The sequence below is a fragment of the Dermacentor andersoni genome, chromosome 11 (assembly GCF_023375885.2).
Source record: "Dermacentor andersoni chromosome 11, qqDerAnde1_hic_scaffold, whole genome shotgun sequence".
In the NCBI taxonomy this organism is placed as follows: domain Eukaryota; kingdom Metazoa; phylum Arthropoda; class Arachnida; order Ixodida; family Ixodidae; genus Dermacentor; species Dermacentor andersoni.
In genome coordinates this window covers 68,190,519-68,206,612 of record NC_092824.1, presented here as the reverse complement: position 1 = coordinate 68,206,612, position 16,094 = coordinate 68,190,519, and the positions used below count along the sequence as shown (strand labels likewise).

Genomic DNA, 16,094 nt, shown 5'->3' with positions numbered 1-16,094 from the left:
ATGGTTTTCTTATCACGCAATATATATATATATATATATATATATATATATATATATATATATATATATATAGAGAGAGAGAGAGAGAGAGAGAGAGACTGCGCGTTATTTACTGTAAGAACGAAGCCTGTCGCTGCACAGGCACAGTTACATAAGCCACAGCTATATTCAATATTGATCAGAAACTGTGCTGGGATTTCTTTGTTTTACTCCTATGTCATCAACGTCGCAGCGTAGTTTTGGCAGAATGTGCAAGGTTCCACTATGGAAAATATATCACATTCGTAAGTAGGCATGATCTTTAGGCATCTCCAGAAATATATGTGTATTAAAACTCAATCAAGGTAGCAGCACTACTCGACTGCACTGCGACCTGTCCTAGAGGAGAAACGCCAGAAGCGCGAAACAAGCTATATTTTACACTAATACACGCGAGCGAAAAGTCAAATACACGTTTTCACTCACGCAACATTTCTTGATACTCTAGACAGTACATCGAGAGGACACAGGCATACAAGCTGGAACAGAAAATTTCATGGTGAGCATCCTTCATCCGACATCAACTTAGAGTGCCAAGTATTTTTTTATAGTTTCGTTAATTTATGTTGGGAAACAAAACTTCGGCCACTCTATAGCTGACACGTCAGGACACAAGATAAAAAAGAAACGTTGATAAATGTAACGTGAAACATTGCGCTCATGATATCTTGCACCCGCCATGCAGACTTGCGTAGTTGATAGAGGCAAACAATTGGCACCCCTACAGAATTATAGGAAACTGTACGACAAGGATATTGACCTCTTGACTATAAAAATGTTATTGAGACCACCATCATGATTTAAATAAATATATTGGGTCTTCTGTATTAACACTTAAACTTTACAAATAACTAGTCTAATCGAAGTACGCTACGAAAGTTTGTATCAATGCGTGAACTTGTTTGCCCAAATCTAGAAAACTCGCAGAGAGTCGACATGGAACCCGATGGAAATAATAATAATAATAATAATAATAATAATAATAATAATAATAATAATAATAATAATAATAATAATAATAATAATAATAATAATAATAACAATAAACGTCAGTGGTAATCAGCATGGCAGCTAACGCTAACGTGTACCTCCATTTGTAATGATTCGGTAAACATTCGGTAACATCTCGTGTCTCTATCTTTTTTCTTTTTTACAAATTAAGGTATTACAAATTAAGTAATACTTAAAAGTATTAAAGCCTTTTTATTCATGTTTATTTGAAGTAATGAATGACTGTGAAAGAGCAAGAAGGACGTAAAGTTGAGTGTTATCCGTGGCAAAGCGCAAGGCACACCATCCTAAACATTCCGGCAGTCCGTCTCTGAAACCATGGTTAGTTGTCGTAGCCTTACAAGTGCGACGTGAATCGCAAACAATACAGGCGCACCATAAGAGTTGCTTGAAAGACGAACCGTCATTTGAGGTCCAACAAACATAGTAATATTAACAATACGATTGTAGCCTACACATTCTTGCCTATTTTCGTGACACGTAGACGAAATCGACCAGGACGCCTCAGCCAGCTCCGGATGCACTGCTACCGGTAAGCAGCTACCGTTCGAGTTGAGTGCACACGACTCCTTCTGACACCACAGTACTAACTTCTGATGAACTTTTGTCGCGCTAAAACGTAAATTACATCCAGTAGAAAACGAGGATTACCACCTAGCTCTTGTTAAATTAAGTGAAAAAAAATTTAGAAATTAAGCAAACATTCGGCTTACACCATTCCGTACAAGTTAGTGTATCTTGGAGAACATACACAAACACAAAATCTTAATGGCTGTTTTGTTAGTCGTATTGAGCAATAGCTCCCCGACAAAAACAAAAAAAAAAAAAGAAAAACACGGAATTTGGGGTTCTTCTTTCGAATAGAAGAAGTGTTGTTGCTCCATGAAAAACTGCAAAAACAAATCGTCTCACACGTACTGAATTTTGAGCCAAGCATTGCAGTTTGCGTAAAACAAGAAAATACAGGATTCTCGGTAAACTTACCTTCAAGGAGCCTGGCACTTAGTTTCCGCTTATAAGGAGCTCCATTTACGTAGATTGAGCTCAAGGGCGCACAAGATGATCTTTTGAAATCGGCACATATTTTATAGCCAACAGCAGATAATGGTTGTAACAGATTTTACTACGAAGGTCGTCCTTTACTATGTTTCCTCGGTAACTTAGCCACTTACAAGAGAACATCACGTCTGACTGAAGCACCCACACTCAAAGTCATCGATAATCTTTATATTTGTCTCCAGCGTTAGGGCGTAGGGGGGGGAGATGTTTCTGTGCGGTCATCGGAAACGTCAAGGAAACTCACCGCTTGCCGAAATTGCGAACGTAAAGGAACCACAGCCAGCCACGATCACGGTAGAGCCATACGAATCACGGCACCAATAGAAGCAAGTAGCAAGCCGCCTTTGGGAGAACCTGGAGAAGTGCCGAGAAAATACACTCTAAGAAACGTTTACACCCTTCGGAGTGTATATTTGCCACACAACGATAATCGTCATCTGTCTTGCCCGCATTTCCTTTCTTGAAAACACTGCGCTCGTTATTTTCCTGTCGGGAATGCTATGGCATGCTGATAACGCGCTTGCCGTTCGTTACTGGAAAGTACCGGGGTCGCCGCGTTAAAGAAAGGAAATGCGGACAAGACAGATGACGATTATTGTTGTGTGGCAAATATACACCCCAAAGGGTGCAACTGTTTTAGAGTGTACCAAATGGAACGACACAAATAATAATGTCTGTCACGACGGCACCTAGATAGGCCGGTCAGTATTGTTTTCAGTAATTGACATGTGTACTTGTTATACGTCACTACCACGTGACAATATATGCAGCTCATTTATCCGCAGATGGAATAATGTGGTCCAGTGTCACTATCGTCCTTTTTTTTTGCATTGCCTTCACGCAAAACCAACAAACCAGCAAAGCTAATGTTCTCTTCCGCTGAAGCAGCAGTTCTGTTTAAGCAATGTTAGTTTAGAAAGATTCTACGTTTTAGGAAAATAAACAGAAACTACATTGCAAAGTGATATCAAATACTCTCAATGAGGGATCAGCAGAAGTATACGTAAGTTGACATAAATGAAAACACCTAAAAGCCAGATAGAATCCACCACATAAACACACTTTTCTATGCACTTCACAGACACGACAAGATTTGGCTCTTGCTAAGCCGGGAAGACGGAAACCAGGGGTAAGCTTAAAAAAATACAATTGGAAACTATTCACCGTCTTTGCAGTTTATTGAAATACTACATTGTCTGGTTTGAGCGCTGTATTACGGCTTACTTATGTGACGCGGCCAGAAGAACAAAGCTTACTTCTTATCGCTATGATAGAAACAGAGCTGTCTGAAAGGAAGTTTTATGCGATATGTCGGACATTTGACCGACGTCATGGATAGCCTTCTAAGTTTAATTGCAGAGAGACTTCTACCATGCATAGAAGCTTTAGTACACACCCAAAGCCCCGGAATTGTGGAATGCACATGCCTTCCGCTCTGTGAGTCCAAATATGCACGTTCCTTTCATAACTTGAAATAATGACAATAACACTTTGTTTAATCTCAGATCAGAATGAGTAGGAGACGGCATTTCTTTCAGGCACTAGAAAGCCAGTGAAAAATTGCTTGGACTAAAAATAAATCATTATGGCCGTTTTATCCAGATTTAACATAGAGAATTAGATGAAGTTCCGAAAGCTCATTCTAGATATCAGACTTTGAACTTGTACTCATGTATCCTTATGTAGAATATTTCGCAAATATTTCGCGAACAGCATTCTTAAGTTCTGAGAACCCTTTGTACGCGCCGTGGCGCATCTCAAGTGCAGCGCTTTTCGTTCAAAGATGACACGAAAAAATACGAGCACCTGTTGTCGCAAACCTCCTTACGAAGCAAAGAGTTCTAAATTAGGCCCCTCATGAGCTGGTCGAGGTAATCTTCAAAGTAGGCCAATTGAGTCCTTTGCAAATCCGTCTGTCTGTATCCCCCTACGCTCGGGTACCCTAAACTTAACGCTAACAAATTGCAGCTACATGGCTACTGCTACTTCCAAAACCTAAAAAAAAAAAATCTGTCGTGGAAAATCAGGAGTATTGCCCGAGTTTTGGGGTGATTGGTACACTGCGAGCGGATAGGCAATAAAATAATAAACTAAACCGTATACAGAGAAGACATTAAACAGCAGCTGACCACTTCATTCGTATAGCTTAAAATTTCGAAATATTAGTGAAAGAGAATAAAAAAGAAAAAGAGAGCGTTACCTGCACGGGAAAATCAATGGACATTTTGATGCGCGAAAATATAACACGTTACAATGTAATCAGCGTCACACGAGCAACGGCATGAACTATTGAACTCATTTTCCATCCCTTTTCGCAGCGGAAAAATTACACAGCTGGTGCAAAACCTCCTCGTCTCGATACGAGGAGGTAAGGATGGAAAAATGTGCAGGAGTTTTGATTACTTACACAATACTTTACCACGAATGAAGCTATTGTACGATTAGCCACTGCGATAACGATGGAGTGCTGTCCTTACCTTCAGCAGCGAGGTTATGAGTATTTATTTCACCAAACGCATCGAAAATCGGATTGCGTTATTAGGACTTGCCTTTTCTGTACTCTGTCGTTCATTTATTTCCTATTTTCTTTCCCATTTCTTTGTTTCCTATCTTCTTCTCTTCTCCTCTTTTCATTCCCTCCTACCAAAAGAGTAGGCGGGCGTTGTGCCCCTCTCGGTGGCAGTTGTCAGCTTTCCTCCTCCCTCTTTCCTTTTTGCGCTTGTATCTTTCCATAGCTAATATATATAAAAAGACAATTATTCCTGTGTTATCTTTTGAATTGTCTTGCTTCATCACCGTTGAAATCTTTGAATATACCAGCTCGCCGGAAATTGCAGAGTGCAGCTAAGTGAGACCGAGTGAGTTTTGCTGGCGCAAAAACGCTCGACATACAAGAAAGAAAGAAGGAGAAACGCACGAGCGACTGAATTGGTAATGAGGGGCTGGGATCTGGCAGAAACCAACCACGAGCACTCCACACGCAGAGCGAACCTCAAATGATGGAAATACAAGAATGAATGAATCCAGTTGTCATTCATTGTAAAAAACACGTTGTTTAAAAACAAGTATCTGAGAGCATTAGAAAACATTTAAATCCTCGCTGCGCAGACACGAAGCCCGCGTTGCGGGGAAAAGAGCTCGACGCGTGACTTCATTTTCTATTCGAATTTGTTGCTGGATAGCAACCAGCCACTCACAGTGGGGCATGAGGTCATGAGATTAGGTTCTGCTCAGGAAGGTACTGTACAACAGGCATAAAGTGGTTCATGTCAATCTCCAGTACTCGAACTTTCTCACAGGCATGTCACCAGAGTCCTCGCACGTCTTCTTGTAGTCCTAAAGCATGGCCGTGGCACACACTGGGTCTTAGTACAGCGTTTCTTACTGGCAACCAAACTTTTTGTTCCTCCCCGACCCCCATTTCGTTACGAGCCAGTCAAGCATTCTCCGCTGTAGTGCATTTTATTTCTGAGGAACTGTGTATTTGACAAGCATTGGCATAACTATGGAGGATGGAGACTTGCGCACGTTGGCAGATCGTGTTAAAATAATAACAGCGCGAAAGACAGTGACAGACGAAGAAAGATAGCGCCGTGTGTGTCTTTCTTCGTTTGTCCTTCGCTCTCGCGCTGTTGTCATCTGAACTAATCATAATTTAGGAGCTGTTGACAATCGTCCGTGCACGCGAAGTCCACGTTTTATATGTACAACATGTACAACAAGTTACACCCACTACGGTCACCTTCAGCATAAGCGGGAATAATTGCGATGGAGCCTTTTTGTTTTATTCTTTACAAGACAAATGTTTAGTGCCTTTTTGTCGAAATGTGAGTGGCTCCATTATAGTGAAATGCATCACAGCAAGAAATAAAAAAAAAGGCCATAAGAGACATTTCCGCGAACAGGCATCATGAATAAGTTAGAGCAGCAAAACAGCACAGAGGAAGTCAACGTACCATAAAGCACAGAAAACGCAACCTCCGAACGAACTATCTTATACACGAGCGTTAATGACCAAACAACCATATGCATGTTACCAATTACGCCACGCTACTTGGCTGTCTAGATAATGTCACCAGATGTCGGGAGCATGGAAACAGCCACAGACACATTTATGTTAAGCCACCGTGGTCCGTAACACGCGAACATTCACAACCACCCATGTTTTGCACTTCTGGAAGCTTACATTCGTAAAGATATTGCGATAACGTTTAGGGGCAACGAAAGACCATACGTTGTGCAACAAGCGGAAATTACGTAATGTAAAATGCCCGACAATGTGGCTTTTATAATTTGCTTTACTCATAACACCAAATTCTCTAGCGGATAGAGGCAAATAACAAACACTCATCTACACAGACATATATATATATATATCTATATATATATATATATATATATATATATATATATATATATATATATATATATATATATATATATATATATATATATATATATATATAGGCGCCGTTGCCCCATCCACTTTGTTGGGTATTGGTAGAACTGGTAGAACGTCGCACGCGAAATGCGAAGGTTGTGGGTTCGGTTCTCACCTGCGGCAAGTTGTATCTTCATCCTCTTTAATTTCCATTAATTTATGGTTTCTTTATTTCATTTATGAAGCAGAAGTAATTTCCCCTATGTTGTCCTTGGTGTCATTGTTTGTTAGCTTCTTATGATATGACTAATACAAATCGGGCCCCTTGGTTAGCCCCCTTTCTTCTCGTTTTTATCTCTCTCCCTCCCTCCCTCCCTCCCTCCCTCCCTCCCTCCCTCCCTCCCTCCCTCTCTCTCTCTCTCTCTCTCTCTCTCTCTCTCTATATATATATATATATATATATATATATATATACTCTGCGAAAGCTCTCTTTTCGTCATTACGTGTCACATCTATCTTTATTTGAATAAATATAGTACAGATTTTTTTTTAAGGTCACATAACACACAAAACACATTTCTTACAGCAAATTACGAAAAAAAAGATTATAAGTAAGCCATAAGACACTTGCTTGCGTATTTTATAACTCGCAGAAAACCGACATCGAGAGAGAGGGAAATGAAAACCCAACGCTAGTGGTAAGCAAAGCGGCAAAGAATGCCACGTTTGTATTTCTTCATACAATGATTCGGCAATACGGTAACTTTTCGCACCTATGCATGCTAAAACATGAAACAAATACTGTTGTTCTTGAATGTATTGAATACCTTTTTTCTGACGCTATTATACGGTTTAAAAGAGCTCCGAAACACAATGGAGAAATGTAGAGTTATGTTTAGAAGTTATTGCTTCCCGCTCTGAAAAAGAAGGTTCTCACTGAAACAATAGTAAAATTTCATAGCGTACATTTGCAACCGGATGTAAAACGCATACCTGCGCAGAAAAGGAGTTGCGTGAAAGGTGCAGTCTATTTGTACGTGACAGAAGCATTGTGGTATGAAAAACGAGAAGTAGGCCCTTCATACATTTTGCCATACTTTTGTGACTTCTAAACAAAGTCGACCGAAAAGACGTGCCTTCCAGAAAAACAAAACAAAACAAAATAGAACAAAACAAAACGAAACAGAAACAATTTAGGAATTTATCCTATTATACGGAGTACGCGTCTTACGGGTGCAAGCAAAGTCAGGTGCGCCAGGTGTTGACAACAGCTTGCGGCAAAAAAAGATATGGGTGCCTTGGAAGCGGAACGAAGCGGGTAGGGATGGATCAAGTGAAAAGTATACCGTGCCTAAATGTTCACAGATGGTTAATTACCGAGTTTGCGCCCGTGTCCTTTTGCTGGTATCGCGTGGCCGTCGAATACTTTGGGACTCAAATCTGCAATTATTACTTGCAAGCAATATTTTGTTCGCTGTCCTGCTTTGCTTTTACTTTTTCGGAAAGACCTTGCGGGAAAGCTACCAGCATATTTGAAACAGCATTGACAATCACACGTCTACATACGATAGGGACGGGATAGGGACATAAGTACACAACGTGCGAAATATGCGTTACATGCCGCTGCAACAATCTTTGTCTTGGATTTTCTTGTTATGAGCCCACGTGTTTCACTTGTGCGGTTCTTCAACCTTCTAGGGCCATTGGACGCATCAAATGAAAAGAGCGGCGAGATCACAGTACATGGTTTCTCTTATTGCCCGGTGACATAGCTGCAACCCGCTGGTTTGAGAAAGAGGAACCAGAAGGCGGGACACCAAAGGCTTCAGATTCGATTTTCTTGACGACCTAAGCACTACGGTTTAAAAGTAATAAGCACGTAGATTGGCGAATAGAGTGCTTAGTGAGGTAGAGAAATCCACGGCAGACACAATTTGGATTTTGCTCAATAGACAAAGCAGAAAACATACAGCGTTGCAGAATAGTTACACTTACTATATGGTTTTGCATGGTTCCTTAGTCACGCAGTATTTATGGATAGCACAGGCACATTATTTAGCGTAAAAACGCAACCTGTCGCTACACATGCATAAGTGTATCAGCTACAGCTATATTATGCATTGGTCCCAACATCTTGTGGGATTTCTTTGTTTTACTTCTACGTCATCAACACCTCATTGTAATTTCGGCAAAATGTGTAAAGTTCCGCTGTTGGAATATACATAAGAGCCGTAAAAGCGCCTGATCATCAGGCGTCTGCTCAAACATATATTAAGAATCAATTAAAGTAGTGACACTACGGACAGCACTGCAAAGTAACACATAGCGAAAACCCGAAAGCTCCGAAGAAGACATATTATGCACTAATATACACAAGACAAAAAAAAAATAACTATTACACGTTTTCACTCACGCAACACTTCTTCATACTCTAGACAGTACACCCAGAGGACACGGGCATACAAGCCGGAGCAGAGAATTTCATGGTAAGCTTCATTCATCCGACATCAATATAGAGTGCCAATTATTTTTTATTGTTTCGTTAACTCATATTGTGAAAGATAACGGCGAGAACATCAGGATCCACGTTAAAGATAAACATTGATTACATAACGTGAAATATTCGACAGACAGACAGACAGGCAGACAATGAACTTTATCTGATACTGAGGAGCTTCAGCGGGGGCCCGTATCAGGGCTGGCCGCATCCAAGTCGGGGCAGGAATACCGTGATGTTCCGCCCTTTCTTGGGCCCTCTGAATTGCCTCTAGTTGTGTCTGGAGCGATGGGTTCCGGAGTGCCTCTTCGCAGTCGGCTTCGCTGGATAGAGGGCCGTTAGGCAACGCGGGGCATTGCCAGAGCATGTGCGCTAAGAAACAATAAATCTCATTACAGTCCGGACAGCTTGAATCAACGTCTGTGTAGATACGGCTGAGAAAGCCCAGCGAGGGGGAATGAGCCCGTCTGGAGCATTCTAAGTGAAACTGACTGAGACATGTCTAACTTCGGGTGAGGAAGAGGATAGGCCCTTCTACTAAGCCGACAGTGAAAGTAGTTTTCACGAGGTCTTTTACACTTCGTACAGAATTCTGCAGGGGATCCACACGAGAAATAAACACCCGTAAAAAATTCGATGAAAGAAAACTGTACGAGAAAGTTATAAACGTCATCACTACGCATGAGCTATTGAGAACATCTATGTGAGGTCAACAAGCAACATATGCGTTTTGTTTTACATGTAGTATACGACACTACATCCAATACATGAGCGTGTTTGCCTATTTTTGAAAACTCACAGAGAGCCGACATGGAACATGAAGGAAATGGAAAACCAACGCCAGTGGTAAGCAAAGCAGCAACTAGCACTAACGTGCACCTCCATTTCGTATGATTCGGTAATCATTGGTTGACTTTTCCTGTATCTGTATTTTTGGACAAATTAAAGTAAGCGCCAGTCTTTAAAACAATAAAGCTTATTTTCATGTTTTTTAATAATAAATGGGTACGACAAAGCAAGAGGGAGCTCAAGTTGAGTTGAGAAACCATGGTGAGTCGTCGTAGCCTTACAAGTGCGACATAAATTACCAACCAAGTAGGCGCACAATAACAGTTGCTTGAAAGATTAACCGCCATTGCATACGAAACAAACAGCAACATTAAACACACGAATTCTGTTTACACACTCTCCTCTTTTTTCGTGGTCCCTAGACACAACCGACCGGAAAGACGCGTCGGCCATCTCCGGATGGATTGCTTCCGGTAAGCAGTTACCGTTTGATTTGAGTGCACACGACTCCTTCTGAAACACAGTACTACATTTGGTTAAAGTTTGGCCGCACTGAAACGTAAATTGCGCGCAGTTGCAAGTGAGCATGAACACCTTGCTCTTGTTACATTCGGTTAACGAAGCTTAGAAATTAAGCAATCATGCTGCTTAGACGATTCCATAGAAATTGGGGTGTATCGTATAGTGCACAAGATGTTCACGACAGCTTTTCCATCGGCGGAAAAAGCTATTTTGTTAGTCACACTGAACAATAACTCCTCGATAAAGAAAACAGCATTGCATATGGTTGTTCTTTAGAAGAGAACAATTTCTCTAGCGCCATTAAAAAGTGGGAAAGAAACCTAACGTACGCCTACTGAATTCTCAGCCACTGATTGTATTTTGCGTAAAAGAAAATTCCGAACTGTTGCTGAGCCCAACTTCAAGGGACCAAGGAAATAAGTTCGGACTGCTAGGAGTTCCATTTGCCGAGGTTTAGCTCATGGGGTGCACAAGATGGTCTTTTGAACTCTGCATATGTTTTATAGCCAACAGCACATAATATGTGTAACAGATTTGACTATGAAGACGGTTCTTTACGTAAACCTAGCCGTTAACAAGAGCAATTCCCGTTTTAGTGAAGGAGTCACTCTCAAAGTAATCGATAGCGTTAGGGCATTGTGCGGGCGGGGGGGGGGGGGGGGGAGGGAGGTGTTTCTGTGCGCCCATCGGCAACGTCTAGCCGACTCACCACTCGCCGCAATCGCGAACACAAAGGAACCGCAGCCAGCCACGATCACGGTAGAGCCACACAAATCGCGGCACCACTAGAAGCAGGCAACAGACGCCTTTGGGAGAACCTGGAGAACTGCCTAAAAAGTCCCAAATAGAACGACACTAATGATAATGTCTGTCACGACGGCACGGAGATAGGCCGGTCAGTATTGTTTTCCGTAATACCTGCAGCTCGTTTATACGCAGATGGAAAAAATGTGGTCAAATTTAACAATCGTGTTTTTGCACTGCCTTCATGCAAAACCAACAAACAAAAAGGCTAATGTTCCGTTGAAGCAGCAGTTCTGTTTAAGCGATTTAATTTACAGATTTGACCTTACACGAAAAATAAACGGAGATTGCGCTACAAAGTGGTATCAAATACCCTACTCGAGGGATCAGCAGAAAAAGAAAAGTATACGCAAATTGAAAGCAAAAACACTTGACAAGGGCTAGAATAGAGTACACTACATAAACAATTTTCTATGCACTTCACAGCCAGGACATGGCTCGGCTGTTGCTAAGCCGGGAAGACGCAAGCCGGGAGTAAGTATAAGGCTTCTCGTTGCTTTTCAACGTCCTTGCAGTTTATTGAAATACTACATTGTCTGGTTTGAGCACTGTGTTACGGCTTGCTTCTGTGACGAGGCCGGAAGAACAAAGCTTATTTCTTATTGTTATGATAGAAATACAGCTGTATGAAAGAAAGTTTCATGCGACATGTTTGACACTTGACCGACAACACGGGTAGACTATTAAGTTAGCTTAATTGCAGAGACTTTCATACGCATAGAAGCTTTAATACGGACCCAAAGCGTCAGAGTTGTGAAACGCGAGCGCCGTCCACCCTTCGAATCAAAATATGCACGTTCCTTGACTAGACTGTCAGTAATGAGACGGTAGAAGTATCGTAATAATTATTGGGTTTTACGTGCCAAAACCACTTTCTGATTATGAGGCACGCCGTAGTGGGGGACTCCGGAAATTTCGACCCCCTGGGGTTCTTTAACGTGCACCTAAATCTAAGTACACGGGTGTTTTCGCATTTCGCCCCCATCGAAATGCGGCCGCCGTGGCCGGGATTCGATCCCGCGACCTCGTGCTCAGCAGCCTAACACCATAGCCACTGAGCAACCACGGCGGGTGGTAGAAGTATCGTTATCTCTATCATGTAAGGTTGTATATGGAATGATTGCAGGCCAGGCATGAGTGTGTGGATGCAACAGCACACCCATGGCTCCTGGCTTGACCTTGAATACGGCCCTGCGGCTCATGGTCCCTGGTCCCGTAGCAATATACGGAGTTGCAACGCGGATTGCAAACTCACGACCTTGCTTTATTATTCAGCGGATCGGTGACCACACGGCGTTAGCGAAGAAGGGTTGCACTCTTGGATTTCTCCAAGCTACATTAGTTTTAATTGAAGTGGATGATCATTTCTACATCAATGTTGAGATAGAATGACTGAGCGAGCAATTTGCAAAACACTCCTAGAATGGGCTTCGAAGCGTTCACTGAACATAACATTTGAGAGACAGCAGTACAGCATTGCAAAAAACATTATAAAACTAAATGATATAGATGTACAGTTTCGTTTAATAAGAAGCGGCAGGAAAAGGTAAATGGTGACGAAACAAGCACTTAAATTGCGATTATACGCTTTCAGAAACAATGCAGGCCAACTTTGCAACGCTGTGTGTTCGTGAGAAATTACAGCGCCACGCGTTTTTTACACTGCAAAGAAGGATCGTGAAAATCTACAGGCTTCTCTCAACGGTTTTGTACGTTTTGACAGATTTCGAGGCAAAATGCATTGAAGTTGTGAGGAACCGGATTCATCGTTATCTAGATTCTATCCCCGACTCTGAACTCGAGGTCTTAGAGTAAAGGCACATGCCTTCCGTTCGGTAATGTTGCTGCATGTTGGCAGCGAGTTGTAATGATAGTTACCGCACAGACAAAAGTTTCAGCGTTTGATTGCGTCTCATCTAATATTTAGCGACCTCCAAGCTGAATTTTTTGCGGAATAAGTGTTACCGTGCAAATTTGCAGGCGAGTTCCTTGTGCTCATATATGAGCAGTGAAGACGTTGTAAGGGGGTGAAAATTTTGGATTGCCGGATCTGACTTACCTATAAGACGCCGCAGAGCCGAAACTAACCTCGAGCACATTTCTTATGCACTTCGCAAACAAGAAAAAAAAGACACATATAGCGAGAAGTCATTAAGCCCGGAGAGTGAGCGATGAGAAAACACGACAGTGACGCTGTCTACTCTCAGATGCGAATGAGTACAAGATGAAGTATTTTTGGGGGGCAGCGGAGAGCCAGCGGAAATTTTGCTTCAACTAAAAATAAACATATACGGCTCTTTTATCTAGACTTAACATATACATAGCATCTACGTACGTCATTCAATGATACTCCGCGACTTCCGGTTTACGGCAGTGCCATGTTGGGGAACCTAAGGCCTATGCGCGCGCCTGTTGATAAGGTATCCCAAGATGGCGGAAGGTAGCGGAAGCAGACGACAGCAGCGGATGTGACGTCATGTGCATACTATGTATAGAATTAGATGAAGTTCTGAACGTTAATTCTACATATCAGACTGAATTTCCTACGCGTCTATCCTGATGCTGAATATTTCGCGAATGCGTTATTGCAAACACTGTTCTTGAGTTCTGAGAACCCGTCGTACGCGCGGTAGCACATGCCGAGTGCACGGCTGTTCGTTCAAAGTCGACACGAAAAAATTTGTACGAATATTCGTACGAAATTCTTCATTTCGTACAAACCTTCGTACGAAACGAAGAGTTACACATTAGGGCACCCGTGCGCTGGACGAGGTAATCTCCAGTGTAAGTTTCATTCGGAGCGCAGTTTTTGCGTGGACGAACCACGTGATAGGTTACAGCGGTCGCGTGGAAACGCGCTCACAATTGAAATCTGGCATGTGAAAAAACGAGATTGCATGCGCCATTTTAATATGCACGAAGAATCTCATAAATGATGAGAATTGAACACTAATGAACCTAACTGACCCTTTGGGAAGCTGCGACAATTTAGGAAACCGCTTCCTCACAGTTCATCCTTGCGCATAAAACGGCGATCTCTGATATTACAAAAGCAACTCTTAAATACTCTGCTCAGGCAGTCATCGTTTAGACAAAACAATTAAACATTTCCTCTCATTTAGTATACGAAATGCTGGTTAGTTAGCGGCAGTTTCAAGCTCGCCATGTTTTGACAGCGATAACTTTGTCCGAAAGAAGGTTCAATAACGTATTTTACCCGCCATTCTGAATTCCCTAGTGGATAGACGCGGAAAGTTAAATTCCTAGCTAATCATACAAAAACTGCGCATCAACGCTACCGACATCATCGCTATTAAAAAGGTGTCTAGGCCATCACCACGATTTTATTAAACATAATGTGCTTTGGGTTTTATTCTAACAACTTACATTAAAATATTTGTCTCAACAGAGTAAGGAATACAAGCTTATATCCAATACATGAACGTGCTTGCCTATTTTTCATAACTCACAGAGAGTCGAGATGGGACACGAAGGAAATGAAATACCAACGCCAGTGGTAAGCAAAGCAACAACATCACGCTAACATATGTCTCCATATAGAATGCTTCGGTAATCGTTCGGCAACTTTTGTCGCTGTATTCTTGGACAAAGAGTAACCGTCAGTACTGAAAGCTTTAAAGTCACTTTTTTCTAATGATTCTGTTTTATTGAATGAGTGGCGAAAAGCAAGAACGACCTAATATTGAGTGTTACGAGCAGTAAACTGTAACGCTTCCCATTCTAAACACTTCTGAAGTCGTCCGCTGAAACCATGCGTGAATGTCGCCTACCAGTCGGAGATAAATCGCAAATCGTACTGGCGCACAAATGGAGTTGCATGGAATAGACGATGCGATTGCGCGGGCAACAATCTTGGCGATATGAGAAACAAGACTACAGCCTACATGTTCTGGCTCACTTTTGCGACCTTTAGACACAATCTACTGGCAAGACATGACTACCACCTGCGGATTTATGGGTACCGGGAAGCAGCTACAACTCTTCGAGTTAATTGCTTATGACCCATATTTGAAAGACACTACTATCGCTTGATGGGATATTGTTAAATTACGCGTCGTAGCAAACGAGCATGGTGGCCTGGCTTTTGATATACCATGGTAATTAAGCTTAGAAATGAAGCAAGTTTGCTGCTTAGAAAGTTCATGATAAATTACAGCGTTATGTGAGAGCACGTGAAAAAAACAAGGCTTATGCTGTTTTTCTACTGATCGAAAACTGTTTCGCTTTAGTCGTACTAAACCATAACACCACGATAAAGAAAGGACAAATACATATTGTTTTTTTTAGAAGAATATAATAAGTCGTAACAAGATTCAACAAGGGTTTGCAATAAAAAAAATTAATTTAGCATAAACAAAACTTGACCGAAGCAGCCACTCTAAAAAGAACCATTGATAACTTCGATATTTGTCTCCAGCGTTAGGACAGTGAGCGAGGGTTCCTGTGCCACGATCGGAAACACGAAGCAAACTCACTGCTCACCGACATTGCCAACGCAAAATAAAACACAGTCGGCCACGCTGACAGTACAGGGCCTCGCTAACCGCGCCACGAACAGAAGCCAACAAAAGCCGCCTTGATCAAAGCGCGGACAACTGCCGAGAAAGCTCCGAACAGAAACACCACAACCATAATGCGTGTTACGATTCTCACTGCGATTAAACCCTCAGATTCCGGATTACTTCAAAACAGGGCTACCGACACAGGGCAAGGAACGAGAACGGGGACACACACAAGGCGCTCATTTATTGATTTTCTTTATTTATTTATTTTATGTAAAAACATATATGCGACATACAAGGGGTGGGAGGGGCGATACCAGATCATGCTGCTCATGCGCCATCAGCACTTACAAGGAAGCGCGATAACGGGTGCAGTTGTCTGCAACATACACCTAACATAGCGAATATAACGATCTACCCAGAATAGGAACCACAAGTCTATAACACCAAGCTGAAGGACATTTCGCTT

General features: G+C 42.0%; 1 protein-coding gene across 1 annotated transcript in view; it reads left to right on the top strand.

Annotated features, from left to right (window-relative positions):
• Positions 1-16,094, top strand: part of LOC129381637 (uncharacterized) — a 65,738-nt gene that overhangs the window by 24,149 nt on the left and 25,495 nt on the right. The window contains exons 7-15 of the mRNA XM_072285201.1: positions 488-538; positions 1,535-1,582; positions 3,191-3,238; positions 7,144-7,188; positions 8,926-8,976; positions 9,789-9,833; positions 10,199-10,249; positions 11,529-11,576; positions 14,575-14,619. Of these exons, the coding sequence (XP_072141302.1) occupies positions 488-538; positions 1,535-1,582; positions 3,191-3,238; positions 7,144-7,188; positions 8,926-8,976; positions 9,789-9,833; positions 10,199-10,249; positions 11,529-11,576; positions 14,575-14,619 (432 nt within the window). The remainder of the gene's footprint in view (positions 1-487; positions 539-1,534; positions 1,583-3,190; positions 3,239-7,143; positions 7,189-8,925; positions 8,977-9,788; positions 9,834-10,198; positions 10,250-11,528; positions 11,577-14,574; positions 14,620-16,094) is intronic.